Here is a 16,433-nt window from a genome sequence, read left to right as displayed (position 1 = left end):
AAGGCCTTCAGAAGCATTAATTAATTTTGCCTCATAAGAGTTCAGAGAGGTGGTTAAATAATAATACAGACTCAACCCTTTATCCAAAATCTTTGGGGTCCACTTATTTTACAATTTAGAATTTTTACGATTTTATAAAGGCAATAGCATAAAGATATACTGTCTATTGTGCAACCCCTGAATGGGGATGTGGGCCAGCACCACTTAATAAAACACATCAGTATTTCTGCAGCTAAAAGTAGGAGAATTCACTAAATGAAATGCAGAGAGACTATAAATATCATCATATCAGTTCTGGTTACGTTTTCCTACCAAATCAGTTAGGAAAAAAAACTCCCATTTTCAGACATTTTTTTGGATTCAGAATTGGAGCCAAAGCATCATGATGCTATCCCCACTTTATCCAAAGGGGTGATGAAACAGACTAAAATGGGGAAGTACAGACATGTTCTCTGACCTCCTGTGACCTTTCCCTTGAGTTATAGGAATACATGTGCCCCCCTTTGCAACAGATACTGTATAGTAACTTTGGGACAAAACAGATTTGGGGCTGTATTATCATAGTGTCATTATAGAAAACTGATCAATTAATTAAATACATGGACTTTGCAAAACAAGGCTTGTGTCTATTTTGGTCAAATTGTTCAAGGAAAAAAACCTATTTGACTTTACCAAATTAATGACAATATTTTTAACACCTACTGAAAGCTATTTTATCTGTACAGTCAGTTCTGCTACAATGCTTATTTTGTAAAATTGATTTGTCCCCATGTTATTAGTACATTTGAGAACAATTTGAACGTAAGAGAAATTTCACATCTGCACATGTGCGATTCCATCTGTTAAAAATACTAGGTGCATGCAGGAGACCGCATACAGCAGATAGAGCCATGGAGGAATATACAAAACATGCACATGCTTACATCTGAAACATCTACCGGCTGTCTTAGTTCACCATGTGTGTTAGAAGCCTTGCCCACCTGCACCTGGTGTTAGAACTTCCTGTCTGATTCAGATAGCCCTCCTTCCACCACTTCACAATAACTCATAAATTGCAATCCTTCTGACACCCACTTTCACAAGCACACTTCAGGTATTGTGCCCAAACACCATTTTTCCCATAAGACCCTTACCCATGCGTGATTCTGTCATAGTGCAGTGAATTTTCAAAATGCAGTCATCACCTTATAGCTGAATGGACTGCATGTGTTAATGAAATGAAAGGGGTAAAACACCCTAATGGATATCTTGAGCAGTCCTCGCATGGTGTTTCTGGGCAGATATATTCTAATTTCTGGTGCAAACTTTCTCTAACACATGATCCAGAAGAAGGTTTATTTGCAGAAAAAGAGGGGAAAAAAGTCTATGCATGACAACTTTCTTCTCCCACTTACCTTTTGGCGACAGACAGTGTTGTTTCTGAAGGCTTATACTTCTGTTAATAGCTCTGCCGTGCCTAAAATGCCTTGGATACAGAGTTTGGAGGAATCCCACCCCTACCCCTACCCGCCCCCGAGAGATTTTCTTTCCAAGTTATTTTAGGACCTTAAACCTGAAACTGGCTCCTATCCAAGAATATTATGTGAATTAGACCTTTCTATCTGAAAACTTAATTTACTCTCAGAAAGCTTTGTATGTCTGGATACCCACATTTGCATAATCACTACTCCCCCCTCTCCCTAGCATCTCTTTCAGGCACAGGAACGTATGGTTGCCAGATACATTGGCAGTGAGTGCATGTGACTCTTAACCCCTTGAAATTGGTGTTCTAGAGCTCCTGACACTGAACCCTAATGTATTTTTTATTAGTATTTAATGTTGAGAAATCCCATTTTATGGAGCCCAAGGGTTAAATTACTTCATTTGGGAGGGAATGAGTGTATTCCCCACATCTTTTTCCTGAGGTGAAAAAAAGAATGAAGGTGAGATGATTTGTATTTCATAAAGGCTTACAGTCCAGATATATTCCACTCAGTCCAATATCGTGAAATATTTTAAAGATGGTATGAACAGCTAGGGAAACCTCAGCATATTCAAAATGTAGGAACAACAGTACACAATAAAATAGATATAAATAAGAACATATGTATATATAGTCAAAATATATGTTTTCAATATATATAAGCATATATAATCAAAACGACTATACAAAGCAGTTCTACCTGAGGCAGAAATGACAGAATATGTTATAATAATAGCAGGATTGTACTCTTCAGTGAAGTAGAATTTTTTTTTATCATTTTTCATGATTAAAAACGAGTCAGAAAGATTTTGGGAAAATCCAGCACACAGTAAATCCAGATGATAATGAGGGATCCTTTCTTTCAAGCAACTGTACTGAATAGAAACTTTCTTTCTTTTGACCAACTGTATTGACAGAAACACCTACTCATTAGGCTAGCAGATCTCACACATGTTGCTTGGAAGGTGTTCTGAACACATGACCCAAAATTGATTCCTTTTCTTCTTCTAACTGTGGACTCCCACCTTTGACATCTCTTCATTGCATCATTAAGTTCATGTATTCATGTGTCACTGCTGCTCTTTTCACATCCTGGAGGACATGGTTTTAAGCTCCCTCTTCTGGGTATCATTGTCCTTTCCCATGGTTTTGGGAGAGATTTCACTGAGACTTCCAAGGAGGAAGCCTACTGCTCTGTGAACTAAGTAGATATCCAGTGGCTACATCAGAACGAAAGAGCCAAGGGCACATTCGGGGTGGTTCTGTAGGTTCCACAGACCAGTGAAACACTCTTCTATCAATAAAAGTTTTCAGGGATCTTACTCTGTACTCAACTGTGCTCAGTGTTACCATGGCATTCAAGAAAGGTAGAAGGTGATTTGCTCTAAGAAACATGTGGCCTATTTGGGGAGATATGACAAAAACATGGAATATTAAGAGACTGCTATAACATTGCAAACTCAGAGGCCAAATTTATGATAAAAATATTAAGTGCTGAAGTTAGAGAAGAGACTCATTTATTTTCTAGAATAATATAATGGAAAGAGTTCTAGGCTAGGAATCAACAGACATAGGCAGGCAAATTCATACAAGTTGAATGACTGAACAAATCACTTCACCTCTGAGACTTCGGTTCCTTGGCTGTAAAATGGAGAGGGAATGAGGGAGGGCTGAACTAGATGATTCCTATGGTCAATTCCAGCTCATCTTGTTTTTGTTTTTGTTTTGTTTTGTTTTGGCGGGGGTTGGGGGCAGGGGGGAGGGAGGGTGCACATGGTGCATGGTTTGCAAAATCTTAGTTCCTCAACCAGGGATTGAACCCAGGTATTTAACAGTGAAAGGGCATTCCACTAATTCCTAATTAGTGGAATGCAAAGGAACTCTCTAAAAATTTTATACTCCTGTTACATTCAATAAACAATCACTGACATACTATGTCCAAGCACATGTTACATGAATTAAATGTAATCACTAGGTAAAAGGATTATTGTCTGCATTTGACAAATGAAGGGGTAAAGTTCCCAAGTGGTAGAAGAACTCAAACCCCTGAATTCAGTGCCCTTTCCACTATATTGTGCTGCACTTCATTACACCATTCTGCCTTCCTGTGTACACAAAGGAGATATCGTCTACGACAGGAGCAGTGTGTACTAAGTCGTTTCAGTAGTGTCCAGCTCTTAACGACCCTATGGACTGTGGCCTGACAGGCTCCTCTGTCCATGGAATTCTGCAGGCAAGAATGCTGGGGTGGGTTGCCATGCCCTCCTCCACGGGATCTCACCAACCCAGAGATGGAACTCGCATCTCTTATGTATCCTGCATTCTTTACCACTAGTGCCACCTGGAAAGCCCAGGAGAAGGGAGCTGACATAGACGCAAATAACTGCAGTGCAGGTGGTATGTCATAAGTGAAGAATCTAGAAAATGTGGAGGAATTGTTGTCCCTACATCTTAAGAAAGTGAAGAGAACTTGTATTACAGAGAGCTGCAGGAGAGTGAATGGCGCTTTGGACAGAGTGAGGTGATGTGGGTTCTAATCTTAGCCATGCCACTAACTTGCCAAGTGTCCCTGGACAAACAATTCTCTGGGCATCAGTTTTCTCATCTACAAAATTAGAGGATCCCCAGGTGTTTTGGATCCCAGCATTCAATCCTTCATTGAGCCCCAAGGATGGAAAGCAGGCTTCTTGTTAAGGTCATGAGTATGAGTCCAGAGATTTAAAAAAATCAATGAGATGTTAAGTACTTTTGATGATTTTTTTTTTAGTGGATATGGGATTTGGACTGGGTGTAGAGTAATGGGGGTGATTTAGAAAATTCATGAAGCATTTTAGTTGCTTTTAAATATACAAGGGTAGCTGACTTTCTAAAAGAATTCTTCATATAAAATGAATGATCACCACCCCCTATCCAATATACTGCTGCTGCTAAGTCACTTCAGTCATGTCCGACTCTGTGTAACCCCATCCCTGGGATTCTCCAGGCAAGAACACTGGAGTAGGTTGCCATTTCCTTCTCCAATGCATAAAAGTGAAAAGTGAAAGTGAAGTCTCTCAGTCGTGCCCGACTCTTCGCGACCCCATGGACTGCAGCCCACCAGGCTCCTCCGTCCATGGGATTTTCCAGGCAGGAGTACTGGAGTGGGGTGCCATTGCCTTCTCCGTATCCAATATACAATTGGATACAATTCCCTATACACAATTCCCTATATACAATTCCGTTTTTCATATAGCAAGTTTATTTAAAGGGAGAGCCACCTGTAGTAGAAAACACTGACAAAAATCTGTCATGCTCTTGAGGCACTAGTATCATTTTAAAGCATGAAAATGATGCCAATGTCTTCACGGTTCAAGTCTGAGGTGGAAGGATTGAAGAAAGTGATTTTTTTTTTCGCCCTCTGATCAACCACTGCAAAGTGAGTCTCAGTACAAACCAGCTGAGCCCTTTGCTAGACATGGAAAGCCTCTGGCATTTTTCTGCTTTTCAAGTCTCAGTCATTTGGGAGGTGGGACAAAGCCATGCTGTCTACAAAGTTTATCGGCAACATGCTGGTGTTACAAGAAATCGCTTGACATCTATTATGTTTCTCCCGTGAAAGAGATGTGGCTATCAACTACAATAGTGATTTCTTTTCAAAGGGTTTAATTGGGGTATTTCGCATGGGCCAAATTCTAACTTCCTGTCTATATGTCTGCCTGCCAGGAAAATGGCAGAAAAATACCAAACAATAACAATAAAGAAAGTCTGAGGACCACTGTCCCAGGATGCCTCCTCTGCAAACAGGCATAAAAAAACAGTTTCCTTGCTGTCTCAGCTGCAGCTAATATCGTTGAGCTTCTAGAAAGGTGTGGCAAAGAGGGGAGAGGTATGGACTGTTTTGCACGGCCGTAGAAATATGCCTAACAACCTGAACAAACTCCTTCTAGCCTCCCTTTTATAAGAAGCACTGAGTTGGGGAGAAGGGGAGCTGGCCACGAGATTACTCTCCCGCAGTTGACTTACACCCTGGTGAGCTGTTGGTTTTGCTCCCATGCAGGCAGGCTAGCATCCTTTCCTGAGGTAAGCCAGAAGGTGGCCTTGTACTTTTAAGTGCTGAGTGATTTTCCTTGCAACAAATTTGTGCCTTTCACTGGTATTTTCCGAAGTGAGAATTTTGCAAGTGATGAAAATTGGCTCACTTCTGTTCTGTAACTCAGTGTCCCGTTGATGATTTATTTGTTCAGTAGCAGAAACTCTGACAAATTGTGTGAGGCGGCCTCGTTTACTTTAGAGCTGCTATAGCCCTGAAGAATTTACATGTAAATGCGACTGTGAATGTCTTACATTTCAGAAGCTCACTGCACGTGTGTTTTTGTACGTTAAGTGACATTTTTACAGATAGACTGAACTCCCAACTCTCCCTGCCCCGACCCCCACCCCATCCCACGGGTTATGTTATTGGGAAATCCTCAGAAGTCTGACGTGCTGTGTTTTCCTGACTGCCCAGTGAGAGAGTCGGTCTCTATTTTGTGTTTTTCTTCTCTCCTCTCTAGACATGCAGAGCAGCCCACACAACCAGTTCACCTTCAGACCCCTCCCGCCGCCGCCGCCGCCTCCGCACGCCTGCACCTGTGCCAGGAAGCCACCCCCCGCGGCTGACTCTCTCCAGAGGAGATCAATGACTACCCGCAGCCAGCCCAGCCCAGCCGCTCCAGCTCCCCCAACCAGCACCCAGGATTCGGTTCATCTGCATAACAGCTGGGTCTTGAATAGCAACATACCATTGGAGACCAGGTACTTGAGCTATGATGATCCCACTAAACTTCAACACTGGCACAGGATGATTCCACTGAAGGCAGAAACACATTGTAGACAGCTGCAGAGATGCACAGATACATAGATACGCACCCAGATGCCTGGGCAAAAAGGCAGACCCCCCTCCACAAGCCCGGAGACACACACAGGCACACCCATCTAGATCCAGGCACACCCACAGACACAAACCAAACGAAGCAGATGCCCCTGTGAAGAGGAAGCCATAGATGCATAAACACCCCATGGGCAGACACCCACAATATGAAACCAAGCAGTTACCTAAATCGTCATTGTATCCTCAAGGTAAAAGGCGGTGGTCCCTTGTTTTAAGATCCTGCAATATTACAGGGAAACCCAAGCAAAATTGGAGGAACAGCAATAGTTTACATTTTATTTAAGATCTTTTTGACTAAGTTGCCTTCAAACATTTTGAAAATGGATTTGCTCCATCAGAAGTCCATATGTGTAATTTTCAAAACTTGATTCTGCCATTAGGGTGGAGGTTGATCTTTTGATCAAAAATTTGCCTCTATGTTTCTGTTGCTTGATATATTTAGGTTTCCAGATTCCTCCTCAAATCTTTGTCAGGTGATTAAAGTTCTACTCCTCCATAGTTCTAGATGCCTTGATCATAATAGATTTCAGCACTCGATGCGATTAACTGAGAAATTATTCATTGTTTCTAGGTACTCTGTCTTAAGCCCAAAATTACAACTTTCTATTGTTGTAGAAAAATATTGCCCAATAAGGCATAGTATTCTGTTGTCTGTTAAAGTCAAGGACTTCCCTTTGTCTTATATGTCTTCTTTAGGTCTACCGCCAAAGCTTTTTCTAAACACACTTGCATGTAAACACTGGGTATAGGGTGTTACTTGATAAGCAATGTCTGGTGTCAACTCTGATCAACTTCTATCCCAATAATCTGAGAATTGGAATGGAAAGGGGAGGACTAATAAACTCACATTTCAAAACTACTGTTTCTCCTTAGCAGCATATTAACTTAAATGCCAGCCAGAGCATCAGAAATATGTCACCAACAACAATCTGAAAACACTATGGCCCACATCCAGGAAACTCTATATCATCCATCACTAACTAGATTAAATAGCTTCAAAAAGTGATATTACTGATCTCTTCCAAGAGATAATACAGCAGTCAGCACCTGTGGGTACCAGTGAGAGGGTTTGTGTAGCGTAGCATTTCTTTTTCTTCTTTTTTTTTTTAATTCAAAGGGAGGAAGTGAATCAAGTGAGAAAAGTAGAGAACAATGTTTATCTTCAAGGAGTTTTCACTAATGGTGGTGATTTACTCACTCTTTTAATTCCTTTGCAGGGCTTAGTGATAGCTAAGAAAGCAGTGGGCCCATTTGGTTAACTAGCAGTCTTGATAAGCAAACACACTTCTTTCATCTAAGAAGCCAAATAACAGGAAATCTGGAAAGAGGGTGGGGAATGGGCTCAGGCAAATGGAGAGAGAAAACTATTCTTGTTTGAAATGTACATCTAGGCATGTTTGTACAAACTGCACCCACGGACCTTCTGTATCTATGCAAGGAATGTATTAATTGGTCTCAGTTTCATAAGACGCAGAGAAGAACATAAGTTTTCATGCGAGACTGAGCAGAGAGAGTACCTTTTTTGTGCATTTGCAAATATATTCAGCATCACAAAGATGAATTTTTAAAAAACCTAGAAACCCTATCAGCTTGATCAGCTAGGATTTTCCAAATATATCCTTTATAATGTTCCTTTCACATGCAGTCAATAGAAGGTAACTCTGCGAGTGCCCTGGTACTTAATTAAGAGCTGTATGATAGCTCTCTGAGCCTCAGCTTCCACATCTGTAAACATGAACATAAAAATGCCCATCTCAACAGATTGTTAGGAAGATCAAGCCAGTGTAACAGAATGTGCATTGTGAAGCATTATAGAATTCAAAGGTAATATTGCCATCCCTATTATGTGGTTACCTGCCTCTCCCTAAATATCTCCAGAATAAGACATTAGCTCATTCCTCAGGCATTCCATTTCAAGTCAGACAACTACTGGAAGATTCTTAATGAACCCAAATCTCCCACCTCTTAACTCTACCCATTCCTTCCAGACCTAGTTCTGGGATCTCACAAAATAAATAAAACCCCTCTCACATCTAACAGCCCTTCACTGATCCTGAATCTTCTCTACTTAGAGCTAAATGTTTCCCCCATTCCTCCACCTGCTCCTCACATTAACTGATTTCAAATCCTCCATCCTGGCTCTTCCCTTAAAGCACACTTCAGTCTGTCCAGTCTGCTCTTGAAGTGTCACAGCCAAGGCTGAATGCACGTGTGGATTATTAGGCTCTTTGATTGAAAGGAGCAGTGGTTATTCAAACTGCCTCAAATAATTGAGAATAGCTTTTTAAGACTATTGCCAGGAAATACTGGTCAATACACAAGGAAGGGTAAGGCCTATAGATCTCTGGCACCAATATGACTCAGCAATTCTCTGCAGTGTTGCCACTTTTTGTCTTTTTCTTTGTCCGATAGCTTATTGTCAGCTCAGTATTTCTTTGGTCTACCACACAGTGTCTACTTTCTCATAGCAAAGTCAGGTTTTCATTGCACCATGTGATTCCAAGTGTACCTCCCAGCATCTTGCACTTTCTCCCTTCAGTGCCTGTTCCATTGCTACCTGCCTAATTTTCCTGCTAGCCCTAGGTTTAAAAACCTAAGAGAGGGACTTTCCTGGTGGTCCAGTGGCTAAGACTCCAGGCTCTCAATGCAAGGGGCCTGGGGTTCCTGGTCTGGGAGCTAGATTCCGATGCTGCAACTGAGATCAAAGATCCCGTGTGTCCCAACTAAGACCTGGCACAGCCAAATACATAAATACTTTTAAAAATATATTTAGAAAAACCAAAAAAAAAAAGAAAAACCAAAAAGAGTGCATTTGATTAGCCCAATTCATATCCCTTTTGTACCAGGCAGTGTTTATGTTTCTTGGCAAGCGCTGTCAGTTATTCTTTCAGTCAGCTGAGCCTAAGGGGAGAGGAAGATCATGTGATTAAAAAAGCAATAGCCTGGACACCCGTGGATGTCACTGAGCACAGGCTGGGAGCAGATCCGATGTATGGTAGGTGGGACTCTCAGTCGATAATCAACTTGACTGACTCATTCAGGAATTTGCGTTATGACCAATAATCAGTTGCCTCCCCTGTTCTAAGTAAATATTGGGTTCTGTAACATCTTATGGAAAAACCCAAATGAACTTTTTGGCCAACCCAATATTTCTCTTAATGTTCTTTACTCCAATATCAGCATTTTTGGTGAACACATAACACTACTGATACACACCAAAAACACTATTTAACTCAACTCAAAACTTTTAAACGACCTCTAAGACTAAGCCACATTTCATTTATTTTATAATTATTACATAGTTGGTAGGTTTTTTAAATTGTGTGTTTGGGATGGAAAGGATGTAGGTGGAAAATAGGTTTCGAGCTTCAATTTAGCCTAATTGGATTTCATCTTGTTAACCCGTGGAGATGTAGCTGAATTCTAATTCTGCCATAAAAAGTATTTGCTCTGTACTGCACTCATTACTGTGTCATTTGTAGGTTTGTTAGATATGCCTTGCTCTTTTTTAAAAAACTTTTTATTTTGTATAAGGGCTTCCCAGGTGGCACTAGTTGTAAAGAATCAGACTGCCAATGCTGGAGACATGGGTTGGTTCCATCCCTGGGTTGCAAAGATGCCCTGGAGGAGGGCATGGCAACCCACTCAAGTAGTCTTGCCTGGAACAGAGGAGCCTGGCAGGCTACAGTCCATGGGGTCACATAGAGTCAGACATGACTGAAGTGACTTAGCACGCACCCATAGCCAATTGACAATGTTGTGATAGTTTCAGGTGAATGGTGAAGGGACCCAGCCGTACATATACCTGTATGCATTCTCCCCCAAACCCCCCTCCCATCTAGTCTGCCACATAACATTGAACAGAGTTACATGTGCTAGACACTAGGCCTTTGTTGGTTATCCATTTCAAATATAGCAGTGTGTACATGTCCATGCCAAACTCCCTTACTATCCCTTCCCTCCATCCTTCTCTGGAACCGTAAGTTTGTTCTCTAAGTCTGTGAGTCTCTTTTTGTTTTGTAAGTTCATTTGTTTCATTTCTTCTAAACTTTCACAAATGATTGTGATGTCATACAATATTTTGCCTTCTCTGATTTACTTCACTCAATATGACTATGTAGATCATTAATAAAAAGGTTATATAGGACAAGATCAAGGTCAGAGCTCAGTGGCACGCCACTGGAAACCTCCCTGCAGGCTGACGTTTATCCATCAGGCAGCATTCTACATTTCTCTGTCTTGTTCACAGACATGCCATGAAAGACCTTGTCAAATGCCTTGCTGATACCCAGATACAGAGTGCTTACATTTTTACTGATCTTCCAAGCCAATAATCATAATCAAAAATAGAAATGAAATGAGGTTTGTCTAATAACTTGTTCTTACAGAATTTCTGCTGCCTTCTGATGGTTACTACTTTTTCTAAGTGCTTACAAATCCTCCTTTTAATAGCCTGTTTCAGGATTTTGCACTCAATCAGCATGATGACCCTTGTCTAACCTAAGGAGCCCATGTGCTCTGTGTCCCTTTTCAAAACCAAAGCTCATATTAGGGTCTCCAGTCTTCTGACACATGTTACCCATACCAGAATCCCAAAACGTTAACAACTATGACTAGGTCATCTAATCCACAGGACCTCTCACCACTTTGAAATGTAATTTCAATTACTTTAGAACAGTTGAGTGCCCTCTTATGGGCACCTTGCCTATATTAGGCTTCAATTTATGGCTATGATATTGATTACCCTTTTAGGTTAAGTGAAAGTGAAAGTCACTCAGTCATATCCAACGCTTTGTGACCCCATGGACTATACAGTCCATGGAATTCTCCAGGCCAGAATACTGGAGTGGGTACCCTTTCCCTTCTCCAGGGGATCTTGCCAACCCAGGGATCAAACCCAAGTCTCCCCCATTGCAGGTGGATTCTTTACCAGCTGAGCTATGAGGGAAGCCCCCCCTTTTAGGTTAGAATCATTCTTTTTCACAAAAAAAAAAGATACGATCACTAATTTGATACCATTCCATGAGTTGCGTGTCTAGCCTATCCTTGCTCTTCTTGTTCTAAACATGTTTTTTTAAAAGACTGTTCTGTTATCTTTAGCAGGTTTTTTCAACCTTCAGGGTCATTTCAGGTGTGATTCTTTTTGGCATTTTTTAACCACACCTTATATTCATTTATCCTTGATTTTCATCCCTTCTTTTCAGTACATGTTATTTAGAAATACTGGATGGAGAGCACCCAGTAGAGACACACTGGTTTCAATAGCCAGCAAATATCCCCAGCTGACTCTTTATTCATCTCCCCCCCCCACTTTTTTTACTGTCTCCAGGCATGGACTCATACATGCCTACTTCACTGTAGAAAACCACTTTCCTAAAGTCTAGGATTTTGCTTTATAGAGTACTTATGGACTTTCAGCTAAAATCGTTGCTTTTTCTATAAGTTTCTGTCACCTTCACTTCACCAATTTCTCTTTTTTAGTCAGTGAGAGAAGCAAGTCTCCTTATTTTCTCTACCTTCTGGGAGGTGGAGTTGTCAACAGTGGAGGTTGAGAAATTGTCAGATATTGGCCTTTAGTTAAACGATATGCCTAGCTGGTTGCTGTGGAGCTGAAATCACTTGTGTTTACTACATTTGCTCATAGAACAATTTTGGAGTCATGTTGGAGCATATTTCCTCCATCTGGCCAAGTGGCTTATTGTAGACTCCCTAAACTAGTCACCAAAATGAATCTTGCTGAAAGATTTTGCCATGATATTCAATACTAGGGAGAACTTGGATTTGATATTAACATAACCACTCCAACTCACAATGACAAATCAGAATTGTGTGGAGGAGTCAGGCCTAGCCAGAAGAATGGATACCAACTATCCTCATTGATTTTTAGCATATTCTGACAGATGGCTGTAGCTTATTATGTGGCTAACTGCCCTTGCTGGCTTTAGGCCAGTGTGACAACTCAGGGGAGGCAACGGGTTATTTTTACAAAAGAAGAGCCAGCGCCATTGCCGGAGGAAATGTTGATAAGGAACGGAAAAAGAAAAGAAATCTACATGACCAATGCTTGTTAGCAGAGCTCTGTTTTACAGAGCTAGTGTCTATCTTGGGGAAATAAGAATCATTTGGAAGAAATATTCATTAGTGGTGATGGCCATGATTTAAATATCTATGGGATAGCACTCTTTAAATATTAACCCATAAATGTAAGGTTTCTAGTGGTAGTTAACTTTCTTTATTTTATAGTACTACTAAAATCTACCTAACATTTAGAAGTAGAATTTTTCCCCCCTTAGGACATTTGCTCTGGAAAAATAGATTCAGAGACCTTTTTTTTCCTTTAATAATGACTAAAGAAAAAAAAATAGCTCAGAATGTACATATTCAGTGCTTAGATCCAACAATATTGCGTGCTTTAATCCTTTAACAGCACTGGGGTTAGCAAAATCTATCTTCAGCCACAGATTTAAAGATTCTTTTTAAGACAGGAAAAGACTTCGTGGAACTAATCTATGACCTATAAATCCTGTTTATTACAGATGAACAGGAGTCAACCAAGCTTTTCAGTGTACACCAAATGATGGATGTGGAAGATGCTAAATTTACATGAAGGAAAACTCTGTAGCATTAAAATATATTTTACATATTGAGAATAAAAATATATCTATAGTAGTCTATTGTGCTTGGGCAGTGAAGAGCAGTATTTTGGATATTATTGTGATACAGTCTCTTGTCACTTTGGTGGTGGTATTATTTTTTAAAATGCTTTTGAATTGACTATTTATGGTTTTAATTCAAAATTAAAACCACAGGCAAACATGTGTTTCATTTTATAAAGAAAGGAAATTTCACCATAGGTGAGATGAAACCTGGTTTTAATATGGAGAAGATTTATTTAGTAATCCAAATGTGAATATAAACAGATGTTTTTAGGGAATTTTGACATAATGAATTGATTGGGGAAATATATAACTATAGCAAACAAAAGATACATTTTAGAGGCATCTCAGTACTAACCTTTCTGCCCTCCCTCATCATTCATATATACTTCATATATAACTGGGTTATATATTTAAAACAGAAATATCTGGTTTTGATCCAGAAAGGAGCTAGTTCTTAACAACTCATTGATTACAAAGTTACTTATCCAGTTAATCATAATAATTATTTTCATTGCCATGTTGAGTTAATAGACACTTGTCCCTTATATTTTACTAAAACTATGAAATATATTTGAGGTAGCAAAAAATTATTTTTCTGTCAATTGTTCTCCTTATTTTCTACAGAGAGGAGCGCATGCATGCGTGTGTGTGTGTGTGTGTGTGTATCAAAGACATTCTACTAAACACCTCCCTTTGGGAAAATCCAGCTGTTTCTTTATTAATTCCACAAGACAAAAAAGTTTGTAGCTTTAAAAGCAAAAGATAAGATCAGGTTAAGTCCTGAGTCTTGCTGAAATGTCTCAGCAAGAATGGTGAAAATGTAGTACTGAGTATTCCATTTAAAGAAGAGGAAAACTCAAAAAGAATTGCCCCCTTTGCTAAACAAATAAGCAAATAAACAATAACATCTGCTTTGCCATTCTGCTAATTTTCTGGTGTGATATCTGAGGGTATTAGAATGTGCACAATGTGACTATTTTAAATGAAAAACAGCTCATTGTAAACACTATGATGAATTAATTCTAGCATAGATAAGTTTTAAGAAGTTTTGACAAATATTTATTGAGTGTCTACCATGTACCATCCACTATTCTAGTTGCTGGGACTACATCAAAGAAAAATTCAGACAAAATCTCTGTCTTCATGGAGCTGACATTCTAGTGGGGGAGACAGCCTTTACCCTAAAATGTTAATTATATTGAAGGTACTAATATTGTAGAAATTGTGGCCTGGCTAGATATAATATGGGAGACGGGGGACAGGGGACCAAGATACCTCTTAAAAGTCTTCTTTTACTTGCCCTCACTTCCCCACAACAACTTTCATAGAATTTCCCTTTATCTGTGGTCTCATAGCACCCTGTTGGTTTGTCTATGGAGATCTTACTCCATTGTACATTTGCACTGGAGATACTTTATTTACTTGTTTTTATTCCCTGTTGCATCTCGAGTAAAGGACTGTGCCCTTTTTTTCACTTTGCCACCTTCGTTCTTGGTTTATATATTTCAAACAAAATTTTTGTAGGGTATATGGACAGACTGATAGAGAAACTGAGCAAGAAACTCCAGATGGAGTAGGTTTCTGAAATCAGAAACAGTAGTTTGTAGAAGCCTACAGTGAGTTTTATTTTGGAAACATGTATGTAGGACATCCAGTTTGAGATGTCCAGTATCTAATAAGTAGTTGCAAATATGGATCTGTGTTCCAGAAAAGGAAGAAAAATGGAAAGTGTTTTTCTCCTACCACTTACCGAATGCTTATACTATATGCCAATTATTGTGCCAAGCCATCATCATATTTATTCCAACTTAAGGTTTTTAAAACTGAGGTTTATAGAAGTTGAGCAATGTACCACAAGGCTACCAGTTAGTATGTAATGAAGCCACTTCATGATAGACATGGATAATTACGAATTTCATGAGTCAATGTATTAATAATAATTGAATTTCCATGAATAAGGGAGGAAATACTATAAAACCTATAGGAGTGTTTCTTATAAGAAGGAGACAGTAAACCAAACCCATGGAAACACATTTTAAGAGTCCACAAAGGAGAGGAAGCCAGCACTGGTGTTTGAGGAGTAATCATAGAATGGAACAGAACAGAGAGAAGAAAATTTCAGGGAGATAGTGATCATGATTTCCAAGTGCCTCAGAGGAATTAAATAGGATGTGGATGAGAAAACACCATTGATTCTGTCCATTACAGGCTTCTTGATTTTTAAGCAGCTAATTTCAGTACAGTGATAAGATTGAAGCAAGACTGCAATAGGTTTTAAGAACTGGGAAGAGGTGCTGGGAAAACTGGTCAACCACTTGTAAAAGAATGAAAGTAGAACACTTTCTAACACCATACACAAAAATAAACTCAAAATGGATTAAAGATCTAAATGTAAGACCAGAAACCATAAAACTCCTAAAGGAGAACATAGGCAAAACACTCTCCGACATCAATCACAGCAGGATCCTCTACGACCCACCTCCCAGAATGTTGGAAATAAAAGCAAAAATAAACAAATGGGACCTAATGAAACTTAAAAGCTTTTGCACTACAAAGGAAACTATAAGCAAGGTGAAAAGACAGCCTTTAGAATGGGAGAAAATAATAGCAAATGAAGAAACAGACAAAGGATTAATCTCAAAAATATACAAGCAACTCCTGCAGCTCAATTCCAGAAAAATAAATGACCCAATCAAAAAATGGGCCAAAGAACTAAACTGACATTTCTCCAAAGAAGACATACAGATGGCTAACAAACACATGAAAAGATGCTCAACATCACTCATTATCAGAGAAATGCAAATCAAAACCACAATGAGGTACCATTACACGCCAGTCAGGATGGCTGCTATCCAAAAGTCTACAAGCAATAAATGCTGGAGAGGGTGTGGAGAAAAGGGAACCCTCTTACACTGTTGGTGGGAATGCAAACTAGTACAGCCACTATGGAGAACAGTGTGGAGATTCCTTAAAAAACTGGAAATAGAACTGCCATATGACCCAGCAATCCCACTTCTGGGCATACACACTGAGGAAACCAGATCTGAAAGAGACACATGCACCCCAATGTTCATCGCAGCCCTGTTTATAATAGCCAGGACATGGAAGCAACCTAGATGCCCATCAGCAGATGAATGGATAAGGAAGCTGTGGTACATATACACCATGGAATATTACTCAGCCATTAAAAAGAATTCACTTGAATCAGCTCTAATGAGATGGATGAAACTGGAGCCCATTATACAGAGTGAAGTAAGCCAGAAAGATAAAGACCATTACAGTATACTAACGCATATATATGGAATTTAGAAAGATGGTAATGATAACCCTATATGCAAAACAGAAAAAGAGACACAGAAGTACAGAACAGACTTTTGGACTCTGTGGGAGAAGGCGAGGGTGG

At 39.7% G+C, this 16,433-nt stretch overlaps 1 protein-coding gene across 2 annotated transcripts in view; it reads left to right on the top strand.

Annotated features, from left to right (window-relative positions):
* TENM1 (teneurin transmembrane protein 1) overlaps positions 1-16,433 on the top strand; it is an 882,499-nt gene that overhangs the window by 463,310 nt on the left and 402,756 nt on the right. For both annotated transcript variants that reach the window (XM_043896987.1, XM_043896986.1), the window contains one exon: positions 5,995-6,235. In XM_043896987.1, coding sequence (XP_043752922.1) covers positions 5,995-6,235 — 241 coding nt within the window. The remainder of the gene's footprint in view (positions 1-5,994; positions 6,236-16,433) is intronic.

The sequence above is a fragment of the Cervus elaphus genome, chromosome X (assembly GCF_910594005.1).
Source record: "Cervus elaphus chromosome X, mCerEla1.1, whole genome shotgun sequence".
In the NCBI taxonomy this organism is placed as follows: Eukaryota; Metazoa; Chordata; class Mammalia; order Artiodactyla; family Cervidae; genus Cervus; species Cervus elaphus.
This window is presented reverse-complemented; position numbering and strand designations above follow the sequence as displayed.